The sequence below is a fragment of the Oncorhynchus mykiss genome, chromosome 11 (assembly GCF_057628025.1).
Source record: "Oncorhynchus mykiss isolate SJ-2025 chromosome 11, ASM5762802v1, whole genome shotgun sequence".
Taxonomy (NCBI): domain Eukaryota; kingdom Metazoa; phylum Chordata; class Actinopteri; order Salmoniformes; family Salmonidae; genus Oncorhynchus; species Oncorhynchus mykiss.
Genome location: NC_143032.1, coordinates 15,602,228 through 15,629,670, shown reverse-complemented (window position 1 = coordinate 15,629,670; position 27,443 = coordinate 15,602,228). Strand labels below are relative to the sequence as shown.

Below are 27,443 nucleotides of genomic sequence, written 5' to 3'. Positions count from 1 at the left end.
GGGACAACAAGGCGCGATGACCCCTCATGCCTTCTTATGTCCAGATTTGAAGTCTTACTAGTTTATAATGCAACCCGAACCTTGGCCTGTTTGTTATATTTCAAAAGGTTTGAATTGAGATAAAGTGGTCTTTCACAGTTTTTAATTTGATGCGAGCCAGGTGAATGACACTATTGCGTCTCAGAACACCGGAACGGCAGGCGTAGCTCTGGCGCCACCAGTCGTGCAATTTGTGCCTTTGCTCCCCACCCCCTATAAATATAAAACACCACTGTTCATTCCCAATGTCACTCAGACGTAATATAAAAGCCACAAAAACAGTGATAATTTCAAATACTTTATTTCAAATATTTGAATAATTTCCAGAACTCAGATGTACAAACATACCGAAAACTAAATCATTGTTATTAATTTTAAAAAAATAACTTCACATAGGAAATAAAAGACAGAATAATCCAGCTGTCAAAATGATTGAAATATCTCTTCTCCAAAAGCAGTAATAACATGATTAATATTGAATTCATATGTTCACAAAAACAGGTTGTGTTAATTTTGACATCCATTACTATGTTACAATGTTAAATATGACTTTATCAATTCCTACAGTGACGGAGCTACTAGCCTTTGATACAAAAACAGTTTTAATTGACATATTCATTGTTAAACATATTTGGATAAAGCAAGTCATCAGTGCATTTGAAATCCACAGCATTATACAAATATACACTACCAGGATATAATAGGAGAAATCCTTATGGCACAGAAGAATTAGAAAGACAGGCCACTGCTCTCACTGACATGGTTTCAGAGGATTGTCACCATCAGTCTCCATGGCAACCCTGTCAGACAGTGTTGTGGTGGTTGTTGTTGGGGCCTCTCCAGTGGAGTGGGTCTTGCAGTATTGGTTCTGTGACTGTGCTTGATGACCCTTTTCTTTGGCCAAGGCTGAGAGATCAGATTTCACAGGTGCATTCTGGTATAACACATGACTGCAGCGCTTGTCCAGGATGTTATGGTAGAGCTAAAAGAGAAATCACGACTTTATTGGAATGACGTGCACTGAGGTTTGTTGTATTGTTTGAGCCTCACCTTCTCCTCCATGTCGGCCAGTTGGTCATCCATGAAGGCCACCAGCTTGGAGAAGTGAGGGCGGTCCCGAGGCTCCAAGGCCCAGCACTTACACATGATCGAATACCTGCAGGAGGGAGGAAGGGAGGGGGGATAAAACCTCTTTTACAGTTCCTATATTTGATAATAATTACAAGGGGAATGATGTAATGTTATAGATGTAGGTGCAGAGCGGTTGTGGATACGTACACAGATTCACTAGCGTAGTATGGCTGCTCCATCTTAAAACCTCTCTCTATCATCACATAGAAGTTGTTGTCCACCTTTATCCCTGGGTAGGGGGTCACACCTGAGAGAGAGAGAGAGAGCGCATATCACTTAATACAGTGCCTTCAGAAAGTATTCATACCCCTTGACTTATTCCACATGATGTTGTTTTACAGCCTGAATGCAAAATTGATTATATCAACAACAAATTCTCACCCATCTACACACAATACCAATGACAAGGTGAAAACATGTTTAGACATTTTTGCAAACATATTGAAAATGAAATACAGAAATATCTAATTTACAGAAGTATTCACACCCCTGAGTCAATACTTTGTAGAAGCACCTTTGTCAGCGATTACAGCGATTAACATGATGCAGCCACCACCATGCCTGAAAGTATGAAGAGGGGTACTCAGTGATGTGTTGGATTTGACCCAAACATAACACTTTGTATTCAGGACATAAAGTTCATTTCTTTGCCATATTTTTTGCAGTTTTACTTTAGCGCCTTATTGCAAACAGAATGCATGTTTCAGAATATTTGTAATCTGTACAGGCTTCCTTATTTTCACTCTGTCATTTAGGTGTCACGCTGGTATAAAGGATTTTGGAGACAGGCGCAGGAATATACAATAGGGGTTTTTAATACACCCAAAACAAACATGTATCCAAAAACAATGGGCTGTACCCAAACAAACGACACGATACCCGTAACACACAATATATAAAGCACGCAGCATAACAGCTGCACCAACGCATAGGTACTCGCTGCACCAACACATAGGTACTCACACCACCAACACATAGGTACCCACACCACCAACACATAGGTACTCACACCACCAACGCATAGGTACTCACACCACCAACACATAGGTACTCACACCACCAACACATAGGTACTCACACCACCAACGCATAGGTACTCACACCACCAACACATAGGTACCCACACCACCAACACATAGGTACCCACACCACCAACACATAGGTACCCACACCACCAACACATAGGTACCCACACCACCAACACATAGGTACCCACACCACCAACACATAGGTACTCACACCACCAACACATAGGTACTCACACCACCAACACATAGGTACTCACACCACCAACACATAGGTACTCACACCACCAACGCATAGGTACTCACACCACCAACACATAGGTACCCACACCACCAACACATAGGTACTCACACCACCAACACATAGGTACTCACACCACCAACACATAGGTACCCACACCACCAACACATAGGTACTCACACCACCAACACATAGGTACCCACACCACCAACACATAGGTACCCACACCACCAACACATAGGTACCCACACCACCAACACATAGGTACTCACACCACCAACACATAGGTACTCACACCACCAACACATAGGTACCCACACCACCAACACATAGGTACTCACACCACCAACACATAGGTACTCACACCACCAACACATAGGTACCCACACCACCAACACATAGGTACTCACACCACCAACACATAGGTACTCACACCACCAACACATAGGTACCCACACCACCAACACATAGGTACCCACACCACCAACACATAGGTACCCACACCACCAACACATAGGTACCCACACCACCAACACATAGGTACTCACACCACCAACACATAGGTACTCACACCACCAACACATAGGTACCCACACCACCAACACATAGGTACTCACACCACCAACACATAGGTACTCACACCACCAACACATAGGTACTCACACCACCAACACATAGGTACTCACACCACCAACACATAGGTACTCACACCACCAACACATAGGTACCCACACCACCAACACATAGGTACTCGCTGCACCAACACATAGGTACTCACACCACCAACACATAGGTACTCACACCACCAACACATAGGTACTCACACCACCAACACATAGGTACTCACACCACCAACACATAGGTACCCACACCACCAACACATAGGTACCCACACCACCAACACATAGGTACCCACACCACCAACACATAGGTACTCACACCACCAACGCATAGGTACTCACACCACCAACGCATAGGTACTCACACCACCAACACATAGGTACCCACACCACCAACACATAGGTACTCACACCACCAACACATAGGTACTCACACCACCAACACATAGGTACTCACACCACCAACACATAGGTACTCACACCACCAACGCATAGGTACTCACACCACCAACACATAGGTACCCACACCACCAACACATAGGTACTCACACCACCAACACATAGGTACTCACACCACCAACACATAGGTACTCACACCACCAACACATAGGTACTCACACCACCAACACATAGGTACTCACACCACCAACGGACATGGGAACAATAACCGACAAAGACAGAGGGAACAGAGGGCACATATACAACATACTAATCAGGGGAAATGGGAACCAGGTGTGTGAACCAGGTGTGTGATCAGACAGGACAGTCTGGGGTTGATGATAATGAATTCCGTTCAGTGAAGCCTAGAAAACCGGTGACGTAGACCTCCGGGAACTGGTGTACAGAATGAGCAGCAGTACCTGGGGATCCATGACATTAGGTTAGTATTGTGGAGTAACTACAATGTTGTTGATCCATCCTCAGTTTTCTCCTGTCAAAGCCATTCAACTCTGTAACTGTTTTAGTCACCATTGGCCTCATGGTGAAATCCCTGAGCGGTTTCCTTTCTCTCCGGATCTCCCCGGTACTGATGCTCATCAGTACCTCATTCTGTTCACCACTTCCGCAGGTCTACGTCTCCGGTTTTCTAGGCTTCACTTCACATGATCATCAACCCCGGATTGTCTTTACAAGGACGCCTGTATCTTTGTAATGACTGCGTGTATTTATACACCATCCAAAGTGTCATTAATACATTTGCTATGCTCAAATGGACATTCAATGTCTGCTTTCATTTGATTTTTACCCATCTACCAATAGATGCCCTTCTTTGTCAACTGAAAAATCTCAATGTAATCCATTTTAAAAAGTCACAGGGAGTGAATTCTTTCTGAAGGCACTGTATCAGGGAAAACGTCAAGTTTTATTTGTCACATGTGCAAGTACAGTGACATGTTTAACTTGCAAGCCCTTCCCAACAGTGCAGTATTAAATACATATCAAAATAGTATAACAAAAACAAACACGAGAAACAAGAAAGAAAGAGAAAAACCAGGAGAATGTAAGCTACAGGGTCAGTGCCAGTACCAAATGCACACATTGTGTGTGTGTAGTTCGTACCCACTGGGACAGATGTCAATCTATCGTCTATTCCACGTTGTTTCCACGTCATTTAAACTAAATGAACATTGATTCAACCAGTGTCCAGTGGATATTCTTATTTTTTTGTGAACAAAAGTATGCTTTTTGAACCCTTCCACCCCCATCCCATCCCACCCCACCCTCCCCCACCCCATCCCCATCCCATCCCACCCCACCCCACCCTCCCCCACCCCACCCCCATCCCATCCCATCCCACCCCACCCTCCCCCACCCCATCCCCATCCCATCCCACCCCACCCCACCCTCCCCCACCCCACCCCCATCCCACCCCACCCCACCCTCCCCCACCCCACCCCCATCCCATCCCATCCCACCCCACCCTCCCCCACCCCATCCCCATCCCATCCCATCCCACCCCACCCTCCCCCACCCCATCCCCATCCCATCCCACCCCACCCCACCCTCCCCCACCCCATCCCCATCCCATCCCACCCCACCCCACCCTCCCCCACCCCACCCCCATCCCACCCCACCCCACCCTCCCCCACCCCACCCCACCCTCCCCCACCCCACCCCGATCCCATCCCATCCCACCCCACCCCACCCTCCCCCACCCCACCCCCATCCCACCCCACCCCACCCTCCCCCACCCCACCCCGATCCCATCCCATCCCACCCCACCCCACCCCACCCTCCCCCACCCCACCCCCATCCCATCCCACCCCACCCCACCCTCCCCCACCCCACCCCCATCCCACCCCACCCCACCCTCCCCCACCCCACCCCGATCCCATCCCATCCCATCCCACACATACACTGACACCCTACAATACAATCAAAAGTAAGAGTAGGTATGTTTATGTGGCTACCCAGAGAGAAGACCTCCCACAGCAGGATACCATAGGCCCAGACATCGCTCTGCATGGTGTACATCCCCTGGAAGATACTCTCTGGAGCCATCCACTTCACTGGCAGACGCACCTGCAACACAACACACACACACACACACACACACATCAGTCACACACACTGACACTGGATTCTGAGAACACAGATGTCACTGACACAACAGAGAATTTGTCGAATACAGACAAACTCTCGGTTTCCACTATAAAGCACAGTCACAAAGTCAAAATTGGCTATTGTAAAAAAGCAGGATTATTTCATTAGCTTTTTAGTCTTACTTGAAGGTTAGAGTTAGGCACAAGGTTAGCAATGCAGTTAAATGTAGGTTTAAAATCACATTTTAAGAAGATAAATAGCAGAAATAGGAAGGGTTTATGTGGTAACTAGCAGTGCTTGACTGAAATAGGTGCTGGTACTCATTGTGGGTGCCGGTACTGTTAATATTTAGGTGCAGGAGCTTTTGATACTACAATACTTTTGAGCTAATATTCTATAAGAGGAACAGGAGCTCAAGAAGTTGAAAATTGAAGGTGACGACCGAAACACTCCCTCCTGTATATAGTCCTTACATTTCCTCTCACTACGTAGTTGGAGTCATTGTCGATGTCCCGGGCCAGTCCAAAGTCCCCGATCTTTACTAGTCCACCCTGAGTCACCAACACGTTCCTGGCAGCAAGGTCACGATGGATACACTGGAGACAGATACACACACCCAGGACACAGAGAGGGTGTGACGATGTCGGGTACAGGCCAGGGAGTATTAAGATTTATTGCAGTGAGCGCAGCCTTGTATAATTCTGGGGGGACATGGTGAAGTGAATATGGTGCCATGTGTAGTGTGTAGTTTGCAGTATTGTTGCTCCACATACGTGTTTGGAGGACAGGAAGTCCATGCCCTTGGCCACCTGATAGGAGAAGCTGAGCAGGTCGTCGTAAGTCAGCGCCTCCTCCTCCTCCTCCTCCTCCTCCTCCTGCAGCTCATTTAACTCCTCATAGATCCCTGGACCTGAGGATCAACAGTGATCAACAGGGATCAACAGGGATCAGATGGGATCAACAGGGATCAACAGGGATCAGCTGGGATCAACAGTGATCAACAGGGATCAGCTGGGATCAACAGTGATCAACAGGGATCAACAGGGATTAGCTGGGATCAACAGTGATCAACAGGGATTAGCTGGGATCAACAGTGATCAACTGTGATCAACAGTGATCAACAGGGATTAGCTGGGATCAACAGGGATCAGCTGGGATCAACAGTGATCAACAGGCATCAGCTGAGATCAACAGGGGTCGACAGAATCCACTGGACAGCAGTGGGGAGATCCTATAGATATTTTAAGTAAGTAAGCAAGCCTATTTCTTAATTTGTGTGTGTGTGTGTGTCTACCCCACACTGACCACCAGAGGTGTTCATGGGAGAAGAGTTGAGGCTGATCAGGGCAATACTCTCTTGCCCTCTAGTGGTGGTGGGGGACATGGGGATGTATATGCTGTCCACTGGCCTCTGGAACTCACTAAGAAGAACACAGACAAACATTAGCACATTAACCCTCACAATCATACCCCTACTTCACCATGAGAGTAGCCTACAATCCGGTTTCTGAATTAAACTAAACCTTGACACCCCTACATTAACCCCAACCTGGAGCTCCTCTTGGGCAGGTTGTGGTAAAGTCTGCTGAAGCGGTCCCTGGTGAAGGCGTCTGTCAGAGACTTGTGGTAGAGCTCTCTGTTGTTCTTCAGGTAGTTCAGCAGGTCCCCGTTACGGCAGTACTGAAATATCAGGTACGTGGGCCCTGTCAGAGTCACATAGTGTCAGAGTCACACACAGTCACAGAGCCACACAGAGTCACAGAGTCACACACAGTCACAGAGCCACACACAGTCACAGAGCCACACACAGTAACAGAGTCACACACAGTCACAGAGCCACACACAGTCACAAAGTCACACACAGTGTCAGAGTCACACACAGTCACAGAGCCACACAGAGTCACACACAGTCACAGAGTCACATACAGTCACAGAGCCACACACAGTCACAGAGCCACACACAGTTACACACAATCACAGAGCCACACACAGTCACAGAGTCACATAGGGCCCTGTCAGAGTCACATAGTGTCAGAGTCACACACAGTCACAGAGCCACACAGAGTCACAGAGTCACACACAGTCACAGAGCCACACACAGTCACAGAGCCACACACAGTAACAGAGTCACACACAGTCACAGAGCCACACACAGTCACAAAGTCACACACAGTGTCAGAGTCACACACAGTCACAGAGCCACACAGAGTCACACACAGTCACAGAGTCACACACAGTCACAGAGCCACACACAGTCACAGAGCCACACACAGTTACACACAATCACAGAGCCACACACAGTCACAGAGTCACACACACAGTCACAGAGCCACACACAGTCACAGATCCACACACAGTCACAGAGCCACACACAGTCACAGATCCACACACAGTCACAGATCCACACACAGTCACAGTCGCACACACAGTCACAGTCGCACACACAGTCACAGAGCCGCACACAGTCACAGATCCACACACAGTCACAGATCCACACACAGTCAGTCGCACACACAGTCACAGAGCCACACACACAGTCACAGATCCACACACAGTCACAGAGTCACACACACAGTCACAGAGCCACACAAAGTCACACACAATCACAGTCACACACACAGTCACAGAGCCACACACAGTCACAGATCCACACACAGTCACAGAGCCACACACAGTCACAGATCCACACACAGTCACAGATCCACACACAGTCACAGTCGCACACACAGTCACAGTCACACACACAGTCACAGAGCCGCACACAGTCACAGATCCACACACAGTCACAAATCCACACACAGTCGCACACACAGTCACAGAGCCACACACACAGTCACAGATCCACACACAGTCACAGAGTCACACACACAGTCACAGAGCCACACAAAGTCACACACAATCACAGAGTCACACACACAGTCACAGAGCCACACACAGTCACAGATCCACACACAGTCACACACACAGTCACAGAGCCACACACAGTCACAGATCCACACACAGTCACAGAGCCACACACAGTCACAGATCCACACACAGTCACAGATTCACACACAGTCACAGTCGCACACACAGTCACAGAGCCACACACACAGTCACAGATCCACACACAGTCACAGAGTCACACACAGTCACAGAGTCACACACAGTCACAGATCCACACACAGTCACAGAGTCACACACAGTCACAGAGCCACACACAGTCACAGAGCCACACACAGTTACACACAATCACAGAGCCACACACAGTCACAGAGTCACATAGGGCCCTGTCAGAGTCACATAGTGTCAGAGTCACACACAGTCACAGAGCCACACAGAGTCACAGAGTCACACACAGTCACAGAGCCACACACAGTCACAGAGCCACACACAGTAACAGAGTCACACACAGTCACAGAGCCACACACAGTCACAAAGTCACACACAGTGTCAGAGTCACACACAGTCACAGAGCCACGCAGAGTCACACACAGTCACAGAGTCACACACAGTCACAGAGCCACACACAGTCACAGAGCCACACACAGTTACACACAATCACAGAGCCACACACAGTCACAGAGTCACACACACAGTCACAGAGCCACACACAGTCACAGATCCACACACAGTCACAGAGCCACACACAGTCACAGATCCACACACAGTCACAGATCCACACACAGTCACAGTCGCACACACAGTCACAGTCGCACACACAGTCACAGAGCCGCACACAGTCACAGATCCACACACAGTCACAGATCCACACACAGTCAGTCGCACACACAGTCACAGAGCCACACACACAGTCACAGATCCACACACAGTCACAGAGTCACACACACAGTCACAGAGCCACACAAAGTCACACACAATCACAGTCACACACACAGTCACAGAGCCACACACAGTCACAGATCCACACACAGTCACAGAGCCACACACAGTCACAGATCCACACACAGTCACAGATCCACACACAGTCACAGTCGCACACACAGTCACAGTCACACACACAGTCACAGAGCCGCACACAGTCACAGATCCACACACAGTCACAAATCCACACACAGTCGCACACACAGTCACAGAGCCACACACACAGTCACAGATCCACACACAGTCACAGAGTCACACACACAGTCACAGAGCCACACAAAGTCACACACAATCACAGAGTCACACACACAGTCACAGAGCCACACACAGTCACAGATCCACACACAGTCACACACACAGTCACAGAGCCACACACAGTCACAGATCCACACACAGTCACAGAGCCACACACAGTCACAGATCCACACACAGTCACAGATTCACACACAGTCACAGTCGCACACACAGTCACAGAGCCACACACACAGTCACAGATCCACACACAGTCACAGAGTCACACACAGTCACAGAGTCACACACAGTCACAGATCCACACACAGTCACAGAGTCACACACAGTCACAGATCCACACACAGTCACAGAGTCACACAGTCACACAGCCAATCACAGAGCCTGTGATTGGCTGTCGTACCTGAGCCAGTGCATGCCCCCAGCAGGTTGACGATGTTGGCATGCTGTCCGATGTGAGTCAGCATCTTCAGCTCTGACATCAGAGCCTCCTTCTCTACTGTCTCATGCTTCTCTGCATGGGCAAATGTTACCACTCAACAATGACCTGAGAGACTTCACTGGTGCAGGGTACAATAGTATGACAAAAGTCTCTTCAGCAAACACCAACACTTAGCCAGCAGGGTAAAACATCACACAGGTAAAACCCTGTACCTTTCAGCATCTTGACAGCCACCTGCAGGGAGACTCCTGGCTTGCTGATGCCGTAGGCTGTAGCCTGAAGCACCATGCCAAAGGCCCCAGAGCCCAGCTCCTTCCCTGGGGAGAAAGACCACAACAACACAGGGTTGGTGGGAATACTATTGGTGAGGCTGGAGACTAGAGATTCCCAAGTAGATAAGTCATTCCACTGGTACATCTCCCCAGTCTTACCCAGCTCCAGGTTCTCTCTGGGGAACTCCCATTTCTGGTCATACTGGAAGTCTTTGAAGTTGATGTAGATGTAGTCGTTGTCATTAGGCCCTACCATCTGGATCATCTGCAGCTGACTCTGGTACTGGGGTTTCTACACAGGAAATATCAGGAAGGTGTGTGACAAAGAGGGTGCACATGTGTGTGTGTGTGTGTGTGTGTGTGTGTGTGTGTGTGTGTGTGTGTGTTTATGTGTGTGAGTACCTTCTTCCTGATGAAGTAGAGCAGAGCCAGGCTGACCAGCATCAAAGCCAGGAACAGGACCAGACTGGACACTTTCAGGAGGAGTTGAGAGGAGGCTGGTGGAACAGATTTAACTGATAGAAAGGGGAGGAAGGGAAGCGCTACTAAGGTACACAACAGTACATTTTGGTAGACAGAAGGTGCTCTTTGGTAAAAGGGGTGAATTGGTCATCAAAAAGAAAGGTGGATCAAGGCACTCTTCATATAATTCATTAAAATGCCTTTATTTGTATGGCATGTTCAATAGAAACAACGTTTGAAAAAAATCATACAAATAAATGCATTTTAATGAATTATATGAAGAGTGCCTTGGTCCTCCTTTCTTTTAGATATAACTAATGTCTGACTATAGCGATGCCAATACTGTGACCAATTCTGTTGCACACTGGGACAACCGTTATAAACGTATTTAAAGTTGTCAATTATTTTCTGAGGACACATTTTTCCTGACCGACCACTTACATTGTATGTTGAACAGTGTCTCACTGCAGTGAGACTGTGAGTGGACAGAGTTTGTGATGCAGCACTTGACAAAGTCCCCCACCTCGGTACTGTCCCTGGTACTGAGGATCCTCTTATGACAGAACTGGTCTGAGTCAGAGAGCTTCGGGGGTGGGGCAGGGATCTCCTTCCAGGCTGCAGACTCTGACTGACAGCTGGCAAAGAGCACAGGTTAACACACACAAGTTAACACACACAGGTTAACAGACACAGGTTAACAGACACAGGTTAACAGACACAGGTTGACACACACAGGTTAACAGACACAGGTTGACACACACAGGTAAACATACACAGGTTAACAGACACAGGTTAACAGACACGGGTTAACACACACAGGTTAACAGACACAGGTTAACAGACACAGGTTAACAGACACAGGTTGACACACACAGGTTAACAGACACAGGTTGACACACACAGGTAAACATACACAGGTTAACAGACACAGGTTAACAGACACGGGTTAACACACACAGGTTAACACACACAGGTTAACAGACACAGGTTAACAGACACAGGTTGACACACACAGGTTAACAGACACAGGTTGACACACACAGGTAAACATACACAGGTTAACAGACACAGGTTAACAGACACAGGTTGACACACACAGGTTAACAGACACAGGTTGACACACACAGGTAAACATACACAGGTTAACAGACACAGGTTAACAGACACGGGTTAACACACACAGGTTAACACACACAGGTTAACATACACAGGTTAACAGACACAGGTTAACAGACACAGGTTAACACACACAGGTTAACATACACAGGTTAACAAACACAGGTTAACAGACACAGGTTAACACACACAGGTTAACAGACACAGGTTAACAGACACAGGTTAACAGACACAGGTTGACACACACAGGTTAACAGACACAGGTTAACACACAAAGGTGAACACACACAGGTTAACTGACACAGGTTAAAGATGGATTGCCAAGTAGGGGGAAACAGCGCCCCCGTCCGCCCCAAGGTCGTTGTTATTCCGAAGCAGAGGTGGGGAGCATTGAGCATCAGGGTAAAAACATGTGATTGCATCAGCAGGCAGTTAAGTAGGGTTGCAGGAACAGTCACGTATGATCTTTTACACAACAGTGTCGTTTCACAGCAAGGATAAACTGATATCATGATATGCCCTGCTCCTATCGATATAATTTGATGTCGTTATCATATCAAATGATCGATATTGGTGCCTACCACTACAGAGCTGAATCCTAACATTAGAAACTGACCTAGCTCTAATACCTGTCATTGGTCAAAGAGCAGGAGCTCCAGGTGAGTTTGAAGGGAAGGGGGGTGTTGGTTTCACAGGTGATATTGTCTCCATTCTGTAAGAGACTGGGGGTGGGTGTACCTGAGAGACAGAGGATAAGGACAGGTGTCTTACTGAGGAGTCATGCACACAATCACACATCTTATCTATCTGGGCAATCGGCTGTCACTCACCTGCCACACACAGAGAGAGGGTCTTTGTGAGGTTCAGCTCCCCAGCCTCCAGGTGTAACTGGTACTCTCCTGGCTCTGTGTTACACAACTCCAGAGTCCTGGGGAGAAAGGGAGAGATGATGAAACCACAGGGAATCATATATAGTATCCACATCAAACCTCATCAAACTACTGTACATAAACATAACTACATCTGACTTTCTCTACCTGCTCTTCCAGAGCCGTGTGGGCTCAGGGCACTGGGTCTGTCTGCTGTCCGGGCCCAGCCAATGGCAGCGTAGGAGAGGGTGTGAGGAGACCAGGGCCCGCAGACAGAACCCTGGCTTCTCCTGGGCTGAGATGGTACTGCTCTCATTCAGCTGGTCGATGGAAATGAAGCCCTTCTCTGAGGACACACAACACAGGAAATCACATGTAGATCACGTTTTGGGCAAAAACATGCAGGCAGGTGGTGATAAAGAGAGAATCACAACAAGAATGTGTCTGAGAGATTTGTAAAGACCAAGTACAGATAGACATTTAAAAGGGAATGTTTGACTGAAAACAAAGGTAACAAGGAGGATTCAGTGTTGTAGCCTATAAACTGACCCAGGACCTGGACATGGGTGGATTTGACCTTGTTCTTGTTGCCTCGGCATGTATAGATTCCACTGTGGTTCACTGTCACCGACTCAATGAACAGGTAGGTCATATATATTTCTTTATATGTGAGTTGATGTATGGAGACCTGGAGGAAAATATGGTATGCTGCATTACATTACATGAATACAGTGAGGAAGTAGTGATGGGGAAGGTGGAAGGGGGTTTCAGCAGAGTGAAGAGAAGGCTGATAAAACGTGAAAAAAAGATTGTCAGATTGATAAATCTTACTTGGTTGTCAGGCAGCCACTGTGTGGTGCTGTTCTCTTTCTGCCGACAGCTGAGCAGCAGGGGCTGCCCAGGACTCACAGTGATCTCTGGAGCCTCATCATCCTCACCACTGGCACGGTCCAGATCTGAGGCACACACAGAAAAACACATATGGTGTCATGCTCACGCTATAGTGTACTGTAAATGTAATATTGTAATTTGATGACTTTTGTTCCACCGTTAACTTACCGTAATCATATAGTTGAGAACACACCTCTCCCTGAGAATTGCTAGCACAGCACATAACAGTTGTCCTGTAGTAATTTTTACTTTTCTCTTTGTTGTTAGCCCTCTCTTTGATCGTAGAGGGAATGTCTGTCCCATCATTACCTTTTCTGTTGGAACAGAGGAGAAATTAAACGATGGTACGGCTGCTATTGATGGCTGAGATTGAAATCATGTATAGCCATTGCTTTATAAAACTTTAAAGCAATACCCTGAAAATAATTATTTTGGATTCTATAAATTTTCATTGAAATCTGGTGAGACCGTACCCAGTCTTGTCAAGGTTGTTGAACCATTTGATCCTGGGTTTAGGGTTTCCCTCTGAAGAACACTGATAGTCTGGTAAGAAGCCTCTTTTCCCAGGGATAAATTTCAGCTGTGGTTTTGTGGGAAGTCCTAGATAGGTGGATTGAGCCGTAGCTATGAATTTTGCATCAAACATAATTTCAATGTGGTTCAGAATCAATATGGTGCTATAGATTCAACTCAGATACAAGACATGAATATTGTGTAGATCTGAATATGATTTCAAATGATTGTGTGGTTAGGAACATAACTTTTGATAATAATTTTGTAGCAATGGAGAGGATGCTGTGAATATGGTTTCGGGTAGTCTGAGGAGGTTTGAGGTCCAAAAGAGCTAGAGTATTGGGTCATGTGGCTGTCACTCACTTAGCAGAGGTACGACCAGTAGAGAGAGGGTCAGAGAGGAGTTGATCCCGCCTCTCTCACAGCTGAATGTGTACTCTCCAGAATCACTCACATGTGTCTGTAGTATGGTCAAGGAATAGCCCCTTCTGTTGGCAGGGCAAACAAGTACAGATGAAGACAGCAGGGAGGCAATAGTACACCCCTATGGATGCAATAACAATACAATAACACAGTGGCTTTGAGGCACCAGGTAAAACAACAAACACACACACACACACCTTTTTGGGTCAGCTCCACGGCTCCAGCTGCAGACAGGGTCTCCTGGGAGGCTCTGCATGGTGATCAGGAGCCTCTGTCCAGCAGGGACCTCTAGTCTGGTAGGACCAGAACCATTCAGATGGGTTTCAGACAGAGTACACAACCGTCCCTGGAACACAGAACAACATGTCACCATGTCAGGGAGAGAGAGAGTCAGAGAGGAAGACCAGCTCTAAAATGATATGGCTTTTGAAGGTAAATAGAGATCACTATTCAGAATATTCATTAAGTAATTCCGTCACAAAGGTCAGATAATCACCAAACTTTGTACCAGAAGCCCTACCAGAATGTCAATTGTACATTCAGTTGAATTTCTATTTAAATAGCAGTTCTGCTTTTTCTCTTTGACTTGGTCACATTTAAAGGATTGCATCTATAAGCATGCGTTCTGAAAACTTTTTACACTGTGTATTACAGGAACAGTGCCTTCAGAAAGTATTCACACCCCTTGACTTTTTCCACATTTTGTTGTGTTACAGTCTGAATTTTACATGGATTCAACTGAGATTTTGGCTCACTGGCCTACACACAATACCCCATAATGTCAAAGTGGAATTAGGTTATCATTTTTTTAAACAAATTGATTAAAACTGAAAACTGAAATCCCATGAGTCAATAAGTATTCAACCCCTTTATTATGGCAAGCCTAAATAAGTTCAGGAGTAAAACATTGCTTAATTTCACCATGAATGGTGACTTTAAAACAGTTACAGAGTTTAATATCTGTGACAGAAGAAAACTGAGGATGGATCAACAACATTGTAGTTACTCCTTTTGTCCTCCCGAGTGGCGCAGTGGTCTAAGGCACTGCATCTCAGTGCAATATGCGTCACTACAGTCCCTGGTTCAATTCCAGAATGTTTCACATCAGGCCGTGATTGGGAGTCCCATAGGGCAGCGCACAATTGGCCCAGCGTCGTCAGGGTTTGGACAGGGTAGGCCGTCATTGTAAATGTCCTTCACCTATCAGCAGGACAATAACCTAAAACACAAGGCCAAATTTACACTGGAGTTTCTCACCAAGATGTGGAATAAAATGTGGAATAAGTCAAGGGGTATGAATACTTTCTGAAGGCACTCTAGGCCAGTAGGTGTGGTGATATTTCACCAGTACTACCTATGAGTTTACTACCTATGAGTTTACTACCTATGAGTTTACTACCTATGAGTTTCTACCTTCCTCTCTTATACATTTTTATTATTTTCACCTTTTCAGAGTTATGTTATTAAGGCAGCAGAATTTCGTTTTTATTATCCTCTAAAAAATTCACAAGATTCTTCAAGAACACAATACGACAGACCTACAAAATGATCAGAGCAATTCTGCATCCTTCTGCAATGCAATGTGAAATGGCATTATGCTACACAGCCTATAGGCCTGCCATCAGAAAAATACAGAACATAAATAAAGGTTTACTGTTTGTGAGGTTGATCTCAAAAGGGCACTGCAAATGTACAGTGACTCAAAATACTGTAATTATAATACAGCTGTGTTACAGTAATGATTACAGTAATAATACAGTAATAAATCTGTATACAGTAATAATACTGTAAAATCATATTACAGCATCCCTGCTGTATTGCAAAATTCCAGTATTAAGCTGGCAACTTTACTGCCAGTACAATGCTGTACATTTCAAGGGAAAAGTTTACAGTATATGTTGTTTCTTCATTTATGGCATTGTGTGGCAAATTCCATCTGTCCACGTTGCAGAGATCAGCACAGCTTGGCCGCCGGAAAACGTGTGGTGATCTGGCATTTGCCCCAGTGCTTTTGATTTGGTTTAATACAAAATATTGATGTAAAAGCATTGAAAGGAGGGACAAAGTACTGCAAAGTACTGCTGTTAAGACTGATTTTCCCTCATGATTTGTCAACTCGTGCACAATTAATCTGTGCTTAAATCGGGTCAACTGTAGCCTACTGATAACAACCACAGCTGCAGGAAGCCTAGAGAAGGCTATGCCCTCTAAACCCATCTGGGCGAGGGGAAACGAAACGCTAATGTCATGTATTTACAGCCTAAGCTATGTCTTTACAGCCTAAAATAGGCCACATTTAATATCTTTATTTTTCATAAAAGTGTTTTGTTAAAAAGAGCATTTATCTATAGGTACAGCATTGTTTCAGAGACCTTGCCATCACGTATCCTGAAAATGTGAAAAAGTCCACCCCCAGAGACTCTGAGGGAAGACTTCATCCTGAAAATGTGAAAAAGTCCATCCCTGGAGACTCTGAGGGAAGACTTCATCCTGAAAATGTGAAAAAGTCCACCCCCAGAGACTCTGAGGGAAGACTTCATCCTGAAAATGTGAAAAAGTCCACCCCCAGAGTCTCTGAGGGAAGACTTCATCCTAAAAATGTGAAAAAGTCCACCCCCAGAGACTCTGAGGGAAGGCTTCATCCTGAAAATTTGAAAAAGTCAATCCCCAGAGACTCTGAGGGAAGACTTCATCCTGAAAATGTGAAAAAGTCAATCCCCAGAGACTCTGAGGGAAGACTTCATCCTAAAAATGAACAAGGAAAGAAAAGGATACCTGTTCTACACAGATTATCCTTGGCACACTGCACCAACAATTAACTTCAAATGTCATAAAACAGAAAAATTAGGCAATTGTACATTGATTCCACCCCCAAATTTAACATTAATATTTATAATATTGGCACTGTGAAGGTTCAAGGTTCGGAGGCCAGTCTGGATCAATTTGTCCATTACTTCGACCAAATTAGAAGGAGCTATATGAGCTAAGGCAGGAATTTCTCAGCTACTACCATCCACTCTACAAACAGTCCCATAAAAAACACAGGACCAAACCAACAGCTGAATCAGAACCCACCCACCAACCAACCAAACCAACCAATGCACCAACCCAGCTGACCCCCTCCATCCCCATCTCACAGCCTGTAATTACACACATCCCTCCTGCCATCCTCCATAGACCTGACGAGAAACCAGACATTATACTAGTGATAGACACCAATGTAATGTTTATATCAGAGAACAAACTTATACCAAATAAAAAAATGGAAACGTTATACTGCCCCACAACAGAGGGAGCTATGGAGCTCTTGACTGTGGCCCAGCTTGGCTCCCCTAGCCATATCATCATTCCCCTTGGGATCAATGACCTGCGAGCCTAACAAGAGAGGGTGGCCACATCACTAAGGGGAGTGATGGAGAGGGCCTCCACCATCTTCCCTGTTGCAAAGATTGTAATATCTAACCTGCTCCAGAGGAGAGATTTTCATCCTGCCACCATCCAGAGGGTAAATGCCAGCCTCTCTCAGGAATGTGTGCTATGGCCCATCATACACCTGGCCCACCATCCCACCCTCAGCCTGGACTGTCTTTACGACAATGTAGACCTGTACAAAGAGACAGTCCCCACCTTCGTTAAAGGATGTTGCTCCGGATGGCCAGTCCACCTCACCTGACAGACCAGTCATCAACTCCCTGAGACAAATCAGACGCTCCTTTAGAACTACGTCCGGTGGTGCCTCACAGAGACTGGAGAACAGCCAGCAACACTGCCCCCCACACCACCCTCCACCACTTCCCTACCAGGAACTGCATGCAGATACACTGAACTATGCCATACTGCCTTCCACACCTACCTCTTCAATTTCCCCTAGATGTGTCCATAAACCAGAATACACATTTATTTGTTGCTGGGATTTACCTCCCCCCTGTTGCCATGGCGGATGCTATTAGCGCTATATCTGAGTGTTTAACACCTTTTTTGTCCTCGCAGTTGGTCATTTTAAGGGTTTTGAATCTGGATTGGCTTCCCTCTGCCTCAGATCAATTTAAGAGTACATGCATAGATTTTAATCTGACTCAATTGATCTCAAAACCCACACAGCTAAATGTGAAAGCCCTATTTATTCCTCTGGCAGATAAAGATGCCTCTTTTAAACTATTTCGAGTCAAAGATAGATCTAACCCTTGGTTTTCTTTGGAGCTATCTGAGCTCATTCAGATGAGAAATCAGGCCTGGGCCAAAGCAAGAAAAACTGACTCTGTAGCGGACTGGCAATCTTTCAGACAACTGAGATAATTGAGATACAGATGTACTATCTCCATTTATTTCCCTCACCAACTTTAAACATCAGCTATCTGAGCAGCTAACCGATCGCTGCAGCTGTACATAGTCCATCTGTAAATAGCCCACCCAATCTACCTACCTCATCCCCATACTGTTTTTATTATTTTTATTATTTACTTTTCTGCTCTTTTGCACACTAGTATCTCTACTTGCACATCATCATCTGCTCATTTATCACTGCAGTGTTAATCTGCTAAATTGTAATTATTAGCTCCTATTGGCCTATTTATTGCCTACCTCCTCATGCCTTTTGCACACACTGTATATAGACTTTATTTTTTTTCCTACTGTGTCATTGACTTGTTTATTGTGTTATTGGCTTGTTTATTGTTTACTCCATGTGTAACTCTGTGTTGTTGTCTGTGTCACACTGTTTGCTTTATCTTGGCCAGGTCGCAGTTGTAAATGAGAACTTGTTTTCAACTAGCCTACCTGGTTAAATAAAGGTCAAATAAATAAAAAAATAAAAATAAAAATAAGAAAGCTAGATCAAGCTAATTTTAAAACTCTATCTCTGACTCTGCTGGTGATCCTTATACATTTTGGAAAACTGAAAATGCACTGAAGCGTAGAAATTGCGCTTCTTCCCTGCATAAGCAAGTTCTGTTTGACTCTGGCATCATAACTGAGAAGAATGGGATAAGTGATGTTTTTAATTATAATTTTACCTCTGCAAGCTTTTTATTTGAGAGAGATGGTGGTTTAATTGACCCTGGTCAGTCAATCGACTGCTCTTCCCTCCGCCAGCCTCTAGCTGACCCGACAGTTAACCCCTCAACTTCTAGTGAATCTTTGTTTTCATATTAACAATTTACTATCTGTGATGTGCTTGATGCCTTGCTTAAGATTGATGTAAAAAAATAAATCCACTGGGGCTGATATGCTTGATCCAGTTTTGCTGTAGCTCTCTGCCCCCCTGATTGCTGAATCATTAAACCATATTTTTACCTAATGATTAAATCTGGTACTATCCCCAAGGTTTGGAAAGCAGCCCATGTACTCCCGCTTCACAAAGGTGGTGACCCTTGTAATCTAAATAATGACTGCCCTATTTCTAAACTTTCTTGCCTAACTAAAATATTATAATCGTTGACAAATTCTCAGCTAAGATCTTTCTTATCTTTGAAATGTATTTTAAATGTACATCGGTAAGGTTTTAGACCAGGTCATAGCACTATCTCTGCTGCATCCCTAGTTATAAATGATGTGGTTAACTGTATGGATAAAAGGCAACATTGTGCTGCCCCCTTCATTGACCTATAAAAAGCTTTCCTCAATTAGCCTAGACCAGACTGCATATAACTGGTTTAAAAATGACTTGACAGATAGAACTCAACGTGTTCCTACTGATGGTATTAAATCGGGTTTCCTGGATATTACGAAAGGTGTTCTGCAGGGGTTGATTCTGGGTCCTGTACTTCTTACTGTTTACATTAACAATGTTGACTGGTTTGAAAATAATTGTCACCTGCACTACTTGTATGCTGATGATACTGTTGCGTATGCTATCTGCCTTCATTGAACCACAAAAAAACTATATTGACCTGAATTTAGTATTGAACGCATATAGAGACTACTGAGTTAGGTAAATCCGTTATTCTGCACCTTATTTGTGGAACAATCTTAAATGTGATGTTTTGTTGCCTCTAGGGAAATTCAGAATGCTGATTGAGGACCTAATTAACGATGAATGGGCTTGTTTTTTATGACCATGTTTTTCTTTCTGTTTGCATTTTGTATTTATATTTTAAAATGTGTATTTTAGGTAATTACTGGAATTAATGGTTACTAATAATAATGAATGGCTGTAATGGGCTTCCATTATTAAATGATTATTAAACAGGAACCGAACGGAGGACACGGGTCTTTCTTTACTGTCCGTGACATACACTGAGTGTACAAAACATTAGGAACATCATCCGAATATTGAGTTTCACCCCGTTTTATCCTCAGAACAGCCTCATTTCGTCAGGCCACGGACTCTACGAGGTGTCGAAAGTGTTCCACAGGGATGCTGGCCCATGTTGACTCCAATGCGTCTCACAGTTTTGTCAAGTTGGCTGGATGTCCTTCGGGTGGTGAACCATTCTTGATACACACAGGAAACTGTTGAGCATGAAAAACTCAGCAGCTTTGCAGTACTTGACACTCAAACCCGTGAGCCTGGCACCTACTACCATACCCCGTTCAAAAGCACTTAAATATTTTGCCTTGCCCATTCACCCTCTGAATGGCACTCATACACAACCCATATTTTAATAATTTTCTCAAGGATTAAAAATCCTTATTTAACCCACCTCCTCCCCTTCATCTACACCGATTGAACTGGATTAAACAAGTGACATCAATAAGGGGTCATAGCTTTCACCTGGATTCACCAGGTCAGTTTGTAATGGAAAGAGCAGGTGTACTAATGTTTTCCCGCAACAGTCACCGGCTGCAGCTCGCCCACTCTCCTTTCTCGTCCCTGGCTAATTTCCTTGAACAACTGTTTGAAAACCTGGATGAGGCCAAAACCTGATGTGCCATAGGTTTAGAGTGGGTGACCGGTCAATTTGGTCAATTATAATCCCACGGATGCACAGTTTAGCCACCTACCTCCAGGCTGGTGATACAGTGCGCTCGATGTGAGTCTCCCTGAGGCTGCGACGCGTTTCCATCACAACGGGCGAACAGCAACAGGAGCGCAGCTGGAGAGAGAACAAGATCAGCGAAACCCAAGAGTTTATAACAGCTAATCAACACGAATAATCATCAACATGTTGTAATGTTTTTCTTTCAGATAAAGACAAAAAATACAGCTTTTGATGCATTTAAAAAAATACAAAATTATGCGCAGCAGGTGGGTGATATGTCTATTGGGGAAATTGGGACTATGGGAAAGTATCAAATTCAGCATATAGTGTAGTGCAACAGAATATAAAACGTATTTTGACAATATATAGGCTGGGATTGTTATTTTAGGGTTATCGAATAAAACAGTCGTTGGACATAAGACAAAAAAATGTAAATAACGCGATTAGAGATAATAATATTCAATTGATTATTTTGGGAATTAAAAACGTTGTTGATTATTTTAATAACTCACCGATGAGAACTCTGCTATTTCCCTTCACTGGCATTGGTGTTCAACGTGTGTCTCTTTTTTTTCACAATGAGAAGCTCTCGAGAGTGATGCCCCAAGAAGGTATCTTTTATGTGTGACGTTTGATCTGCGGTTCTTTTTCAGAGACTTATTTGGTACTTGAAGGTTCATGACGTTATCACAGTAACTTTGAATGTCAGGCCACGAAAATTGCGATGGTTGGCTTTGAAAAAATATATACACCTCGTGACCAAAGGTATGTGGACACATCTCATTCCCAAAATCCTGGGCATTAACATGGAGTTGGTCCCCTATAACAGCCTCCACTCTTCTGGGAAGGCTTTCTACTAGATGTTCAAACATTTCTGCAGGGAGTTACTTCCATTCAGCCATAAAAGCATTAGTGAGGCCAGGCACTGATGTTGGCTGATTAGGCCTGGCTCACTGTTGCAGCTTGGTAGTGAGTGTTGCAACCGAGGACAGACCATTTTTACACGCTAAGTGCTTCAGCACTCTGCAGTTCTGTTCTGTGAGCGTGTGTGGCCTACCACTTCAGGGCTGAGCCATTGCTGCTCCTAGACATTTCCACTTCGTAATAACAACACTTATTTGTTGAAGGTTGCATTCTATGACTGTGCCACGTTGAAAGTCTCTGAGGTCTTCAAGTAAGGCCATTCTACTGCCAATGTTTGTCTATGGAGATTGCATGGCTGTGTGCTGTCAGCAACTGGTGTGGCTGAAATAGCCGAATCCACTCATTTGAAAGGGGTGTCCACATACTTTTGTATATGTAGTGTATATTGTCACACCAGATAGGTGCAGTGAAATGTGTAGTTTTACAGGGTAGTAGTACAGCAACAAATTAGTGTTAAGTGGATCAAAACTGGATCAAATTAGGTTAAGTGGATCAAAACTGGATCAAATTAGGTTAAGTGGATCAAAACTGGATCAAATTAGGTTAAGTGGATCAAAACTGGATCAAATTAGTGTTAAGTGGATCAAAACTGAATCAAATTAGGTTAAGTGCATACTGACAGACTTTTCACATTGTCGGCTCAGGTATTCAAACCAGCAACCTTTCGGTTTCTGGCCCAACGCTGGGCTCCAGAGTGGCACAGCGGTCTAAGGCACTGCATCTCAGTGCTAGAGGCATCGCTACAGACCATGGTTCGATTCCAGGCTGTATCACCACAGGCCGTGATTGGGAGGCCATAGGGCGGCGCACAATTGGCCCAGTGTCATCCTGGTTAGGGTTTGGCTGGGGTAGGCCATCACTGTAAATAAGAATAGGTTCTTAACTGACTTGCCTAGTTAAATAAAGGTTAAATAAAAAATGTATTAAAAAAACACTCTAACTGCCAGACTACCTGGTGATGAACTAGAGCCTATGGGCCCTAATGTAATAACCGCTTACTTATTATATAGCAATATTTCTAATAACCTAATAAAATGAAACCAAATGTATATAAAATATCCCACACATTTATTTAGTCTGAAATATTCTCATATATTCTCACATTTTCATTGGATTGATAATAATATTGTAGGATCATAGGTATTTTACTTTACAGAAATGTCTTTATCAAGTGATTACTTTCATAGTTGCTAACATAATACAAATAACGAGTAATCCAATGACTGGTGAAATGTCAAAGGGAAAAGGAATACTGTGTAATGCCTGCTACAATGTAACAAACAGTCCTAAATGTTGGCTTGCTACAATGTGACATGACATTCAGCCTTTTCTGTGACATCAGTGATTTACTACATCACAGAGGTTTAATATCACACGTCACTTGCACTTTCATGACTGCATATTCTATACAACGATTTGGTATGGTGACAAACTAACATATTTCTGTATGGGAAATCGTTGTTTCTGTACACAGACAGAAATGCTGTCCCTCAGTCAAAGCCGCTTCACATGTCATTGGGGCGTATTCATTACGCCGAACCTGTTGCTAAACGTTTCTTAAACGGAAGCAAACGGAACGAAACGGGGCGGGACCTACCTGAATTTGTCTAATAGAAACGGTTGTTTTCGTTTCAAAAATGAAACGTTTTGCAACTGTTTGGACTAATGATTACACACTTTGCTTTGTAGCAAGCTACCCACAATGCAATGCTATGCTAGCTGGTTCTTAGCGGAGTAGCCAGAGAGCAGAAAACAACAACAACAAGGGTGAACGAGGCTCAACAACAGGCTAGCTACTAGCTAGGCCAGCTACATGGGTAGCGACAAAAACGACCAGGATTTATCAAACGCGATGTCCTTATCATCTAGACGTATATGTGAGTGATGTAATTTTAGGTTTGGACGAATCATATTTGCTGTTGCATATCGCTTTGTATTTACATTAATCTAACCCAGCTCGAGAGCAAGCTAACTAGCAATCGACGTCTCTCTATGTTCGAATATTTTCCGGCGGCAGCAGCGGTGCCATGAACAGTGGACTCCCAGCTTCAGCTGCTCCGCTCGGGGGTGTCGGAATACCCTGCGTCAAGGTGAAGTTCTGCCGATACTACGCAAAGGACAAGACTTGCTTTTATGGGGACGAGTGTCAGTTTTTGCACGAGGAACCGTCCATGGCAAACATGTCTCTTCACGGTGGAGGAAGCCCTGTCCCTTTATCCATGTCAGGAGGAGCCGTGACGGCAGCGGGGTATCCGCTTAGTGCACCCCCGGCCTGCCCGGTAGGGGTGGCGACCGTCACCAAAAAGAGCGACTCTCTTGGGTCTGCAGGCACGGCTCTGGATGGACAGCTGTTAACCAGTGAGTATGCTTGGTCTGTTCGACACGACAGGGCCTAGCACATCCTCATCGGTGGTTGTTGGTTTTGGGGCGTGTGAGTGGCTTTGTTAAAATTGAGCCCGGGGATTCTTTGAGGCCCCTGCCCCCAAAACGTGTTTTTCAAGCTACACAATCAAGCATACCTAATTAAAGTGTCGGAGCACTAAAGTTTTCATCCAGCGTCGACGCTTGAGCTCCTTCAAATAATGCATTTAGCTAACTGAGACAATTCAGTGTTTTGTATTTGACCGCTTCAAGACATGAGTGGGCAAATTCAGACAATCATTGGCTAACTTGTTAACTATCAAACTATGGCTAAACAACTTAGCCTAGCCATAATCAACTCTTGCAAAATCAAAGTTTGTGGCAAATTAACGTTTGCACAACTCTTGCAATAGCTACGTTAACGCGCTAGTTAATGCATCTATCTAATTAGCTAGTTAATGTGGAATAGTTTGGAAGCGAGATATTTTATCATTCTTGTCTTCATGCATGAGTAGGATGGCTAGCTAGCTTACATGCTAACCCAAAACAGCTGCTGCAGTGTTATTGAAGTCCCTTTATTTAGTAGCTAGTTAGCATAATTAACTAGCAACATATTGCAACCACCACACAGCTGTATGTGATATCATTGAACTATGCACAATGACACGTTTGATTGCAACGTGGATATTATCATTTTGAACACAAGTTGGCTAGCTAGCTGACTGGATATAGTTTAAGTGTTTACATCTTCTCAAGAAGCTTGCTGATTGGCTACTCATCTGTAACGGACCAGTCCTGCAAATGAAGACAGTCAACATTAGTTAAACGATTTTGCTTCACACAGCCATTTAATTAATGAGATTCTTGTTGACTCTTTAAGGGAGAAAGTGAGCTGTTCTTTAATTTAGATGTTTTCGACCAGCAACTGGCCAAACAATACATTAGGCTGATAGTCTGTTTGGCATCGCTTGTCTCAGTCTCCATAATGTTTTCCAAACATTGAATAGGACATTTACCAGGACCATCCAGATCTTGTGCCTGTGTAGTAGAAGGGATGTCTGATTCTGAACCCCTCATCCCTATCCTCTGCAGTCCCTGGTATGGAGGGTGGGACTGATGCTAATCTGACCAACTCCTACTTCAGCAGCAGCTTCATTGGGGTCAACGGCTTCGGGAGCCCCGCAGAGTCTAAATACTCAATGATGCAGGTATGACCAGCCTCAGAATGAAACTATATAGTACTGACTGAACAGATGCACTCAGGTGTTCCGGTACCAGCTTTAGATCTACGGTAAATGAGGAAATATGGGTCAATTGCTGAATGATAGTGCTAATGTGGAAAAGGTGTTCTTCTTGTATGTTAATCAGAAAGTCTGGTTCAGTACTCATCCAAAGACAATTAATTGCGTAGGCCTAGGTGCTTGTTTATTTCAATTGTGCATATATGTAGGTTATTTAATCTGTAATTCAACCATATTTATACACCTAAACAGAATTCCAAGACAATCAGCCAGTGATGCAGATACTAATGGGAATTATTTTGCTACAGACTAGTACCTTTTAAGAAAATCAGGATTGTTTGCTTTGCTAGGATATGTTAGCTAACTAAGAGAGTACACTTTTAAGCATCTGTGTTTTGTTTGTGATTGTTTTGTAGAGAATGACCAGCAGCAGCAGTTCTCCCAGTCTCCTTGATGATGGTGCAAAGAACTTTAGCCACAGCGCTCACGGTAAGAAGTTAGAACCCAGCACCTACAGAACACTTTATGTATCAGATCATTGACACTAATAACTGTAGAATTATAATTGAAGTAGTTTCTAACTCTTTGATTGGAACACCCATGACATCACTGACAGATCTATTCCATGGAACCCTGGCAGTTGGACCAGGTCAGAGTTGTGGGTCGATGGAAAACTCTCCGTGGACAACACAGTCTTCATTCCCTCTTCCTCTATGTCCTCTTCCTGATCCAGTTAGTTCTCCCATGTCCTCACTCTTCAGTGACTTTGGTGCTCTGAGCATATCACAAAGGAGAAAGGTAAGAGCACCACTACCCTGGGTCCTGGTGCAGTTATCAACCAAGGGTAATAGTTGGATTTTGAGGCGTTTATTGTGTTTTTTTAGGGCCTACTGTGGAAAATAGTTCAACTTAAACCCATCCATGGTGGTTGGGTTGTGTGTTTTCTCTAGCTAATGTCATCCTTTCTCTGTTGGTTGTTTTATACATTCCCCTACGTATTTATTTGGACAGTGAAGCTAAAATGTTTAATTTGGCTCTGTACTCAAGCATTTTGGATTTGAGATCAAATGTTCTGAGGCAAAATTACAAAAAGTCACCTTTTTATTTGAGTGTGTTTTCATGTTTTGTTTATATTTAGAAATGGAGGTGTCATAGGTATTTGGAGAAATTTCATTTATAGTGTAATCAATTTTGTCAAGTTTAGTATTTGTTCCCATATTCTTAGCACGCCTACATCAAGCTTGGGACTCCACAAACTTGTTGGATGCATTTGCTGTTTGTTTTGGTTATGTTTCA

At 44.5% G+C, this 27,443-nt stretch overlaps 2 protein-coding genes across 6 annotated transcripts in view; one reads left to right on the top strand and one right to left on the bottom strand.

Moving 5' to 3' along the window:
* Positions 1-324: 324 nt before the first annotated feature.
* On the bottom strand, positions 325-23,973 carry flt3 (fms related receptor tyrosine kinase 3). 4 transcript variants are annotated; one of them, XR_016484391.1, is made up of 25 exons: positions 22,134-23,973; positions 21,644-21,735; positions 14,899-15,047; positions 14,642-14,766; positions 14,239-14,365; positions 13,934-14,079; positions 13,706-13,830; positions 13,424-13,562; positions 13,043-13,220; positions 12,836-12,933; positions 12,635-12,743; positions 11,331-11,524; positions 10,830-10,942; positions 10,587-10,719; positions 10,368-10,472; positions 10,117-10,227; positions 7,150-7,303; positions 6,906-7,021; positions 6,374-6,510; positions 6,074-6,196; positions 5,468-5,579; positions 3,766-3,916; positions 1,318-1,417; positions 1,090-1,195; positions 325-1,021 (listed from the first exon to the last, which is right to left on the bottom strand). XR_016484391.1 is itself a non-coding variant. In XM_090189520.1 (25 exons), the coding sequence occupies exons 4-25, from the start codon at positions 14,955-14,957 to the stop codon at positions 791-793; spliced, it is 2,841 nt and encodes a 946-aa protein (XP_090045646.1). In that variant the 5' UTR covers positions 14,958-15,047; positions 15,708-15,920; positions 21,644-21,735; positions 22,134-22,261; the 3' UTR covers positions 325-790. The 4 variants fall into 4 exon arrangements, 3 of the variants coding, with proteins under 3 accessions (XP_090045646.1, XP_090045644.1, XP_090045647.1); XM_090189520.1 differs by lacking the exon at positions 3,766-3,916 and adding an exon at positions 15,708-15,920 and having other exon boundaries at positions 22,134-22,261; XM_090189518.1 differs by lacking the exon at positions 3,766-3,916.
* The window catches only part of pan3 (poly(A) specific ribonuclease subunit PAN3), a 16,425-nt gene continuing 12,920 nt past the window's right edge, over positions 23,939-27,443 (top strand). Inside the window, exons 1-5 of one of the 2 annotated variants that reach the window (XM_036934989.2) lie at positions 23,939-24,422; positions 24,566-24,903; positions 25,999-26,114; positions 26,564-26,636; positions 26,764-26,945. In XM_036934989.2, the coding sequence (XP_036790884.1) occupies positions 24,573-24,903; positions 25,999-26,114; positions 26,564-26,636; positions 26,764-26,945 (702 nt within the window). In that variant the 5' untranslated portion in view covers positions 23,939-24,422; positions 24,566-24,572. Of the gene's footprint in view, positions 24,423-24,562; positions 24,904-25,998; positions 26,115-26,563; positions 26,637-26,763; positions 26,946-27,443 lie in introns of both variants that reach the window. The other variant, XM_036934988.2, reaches the window with a different exon arrangement.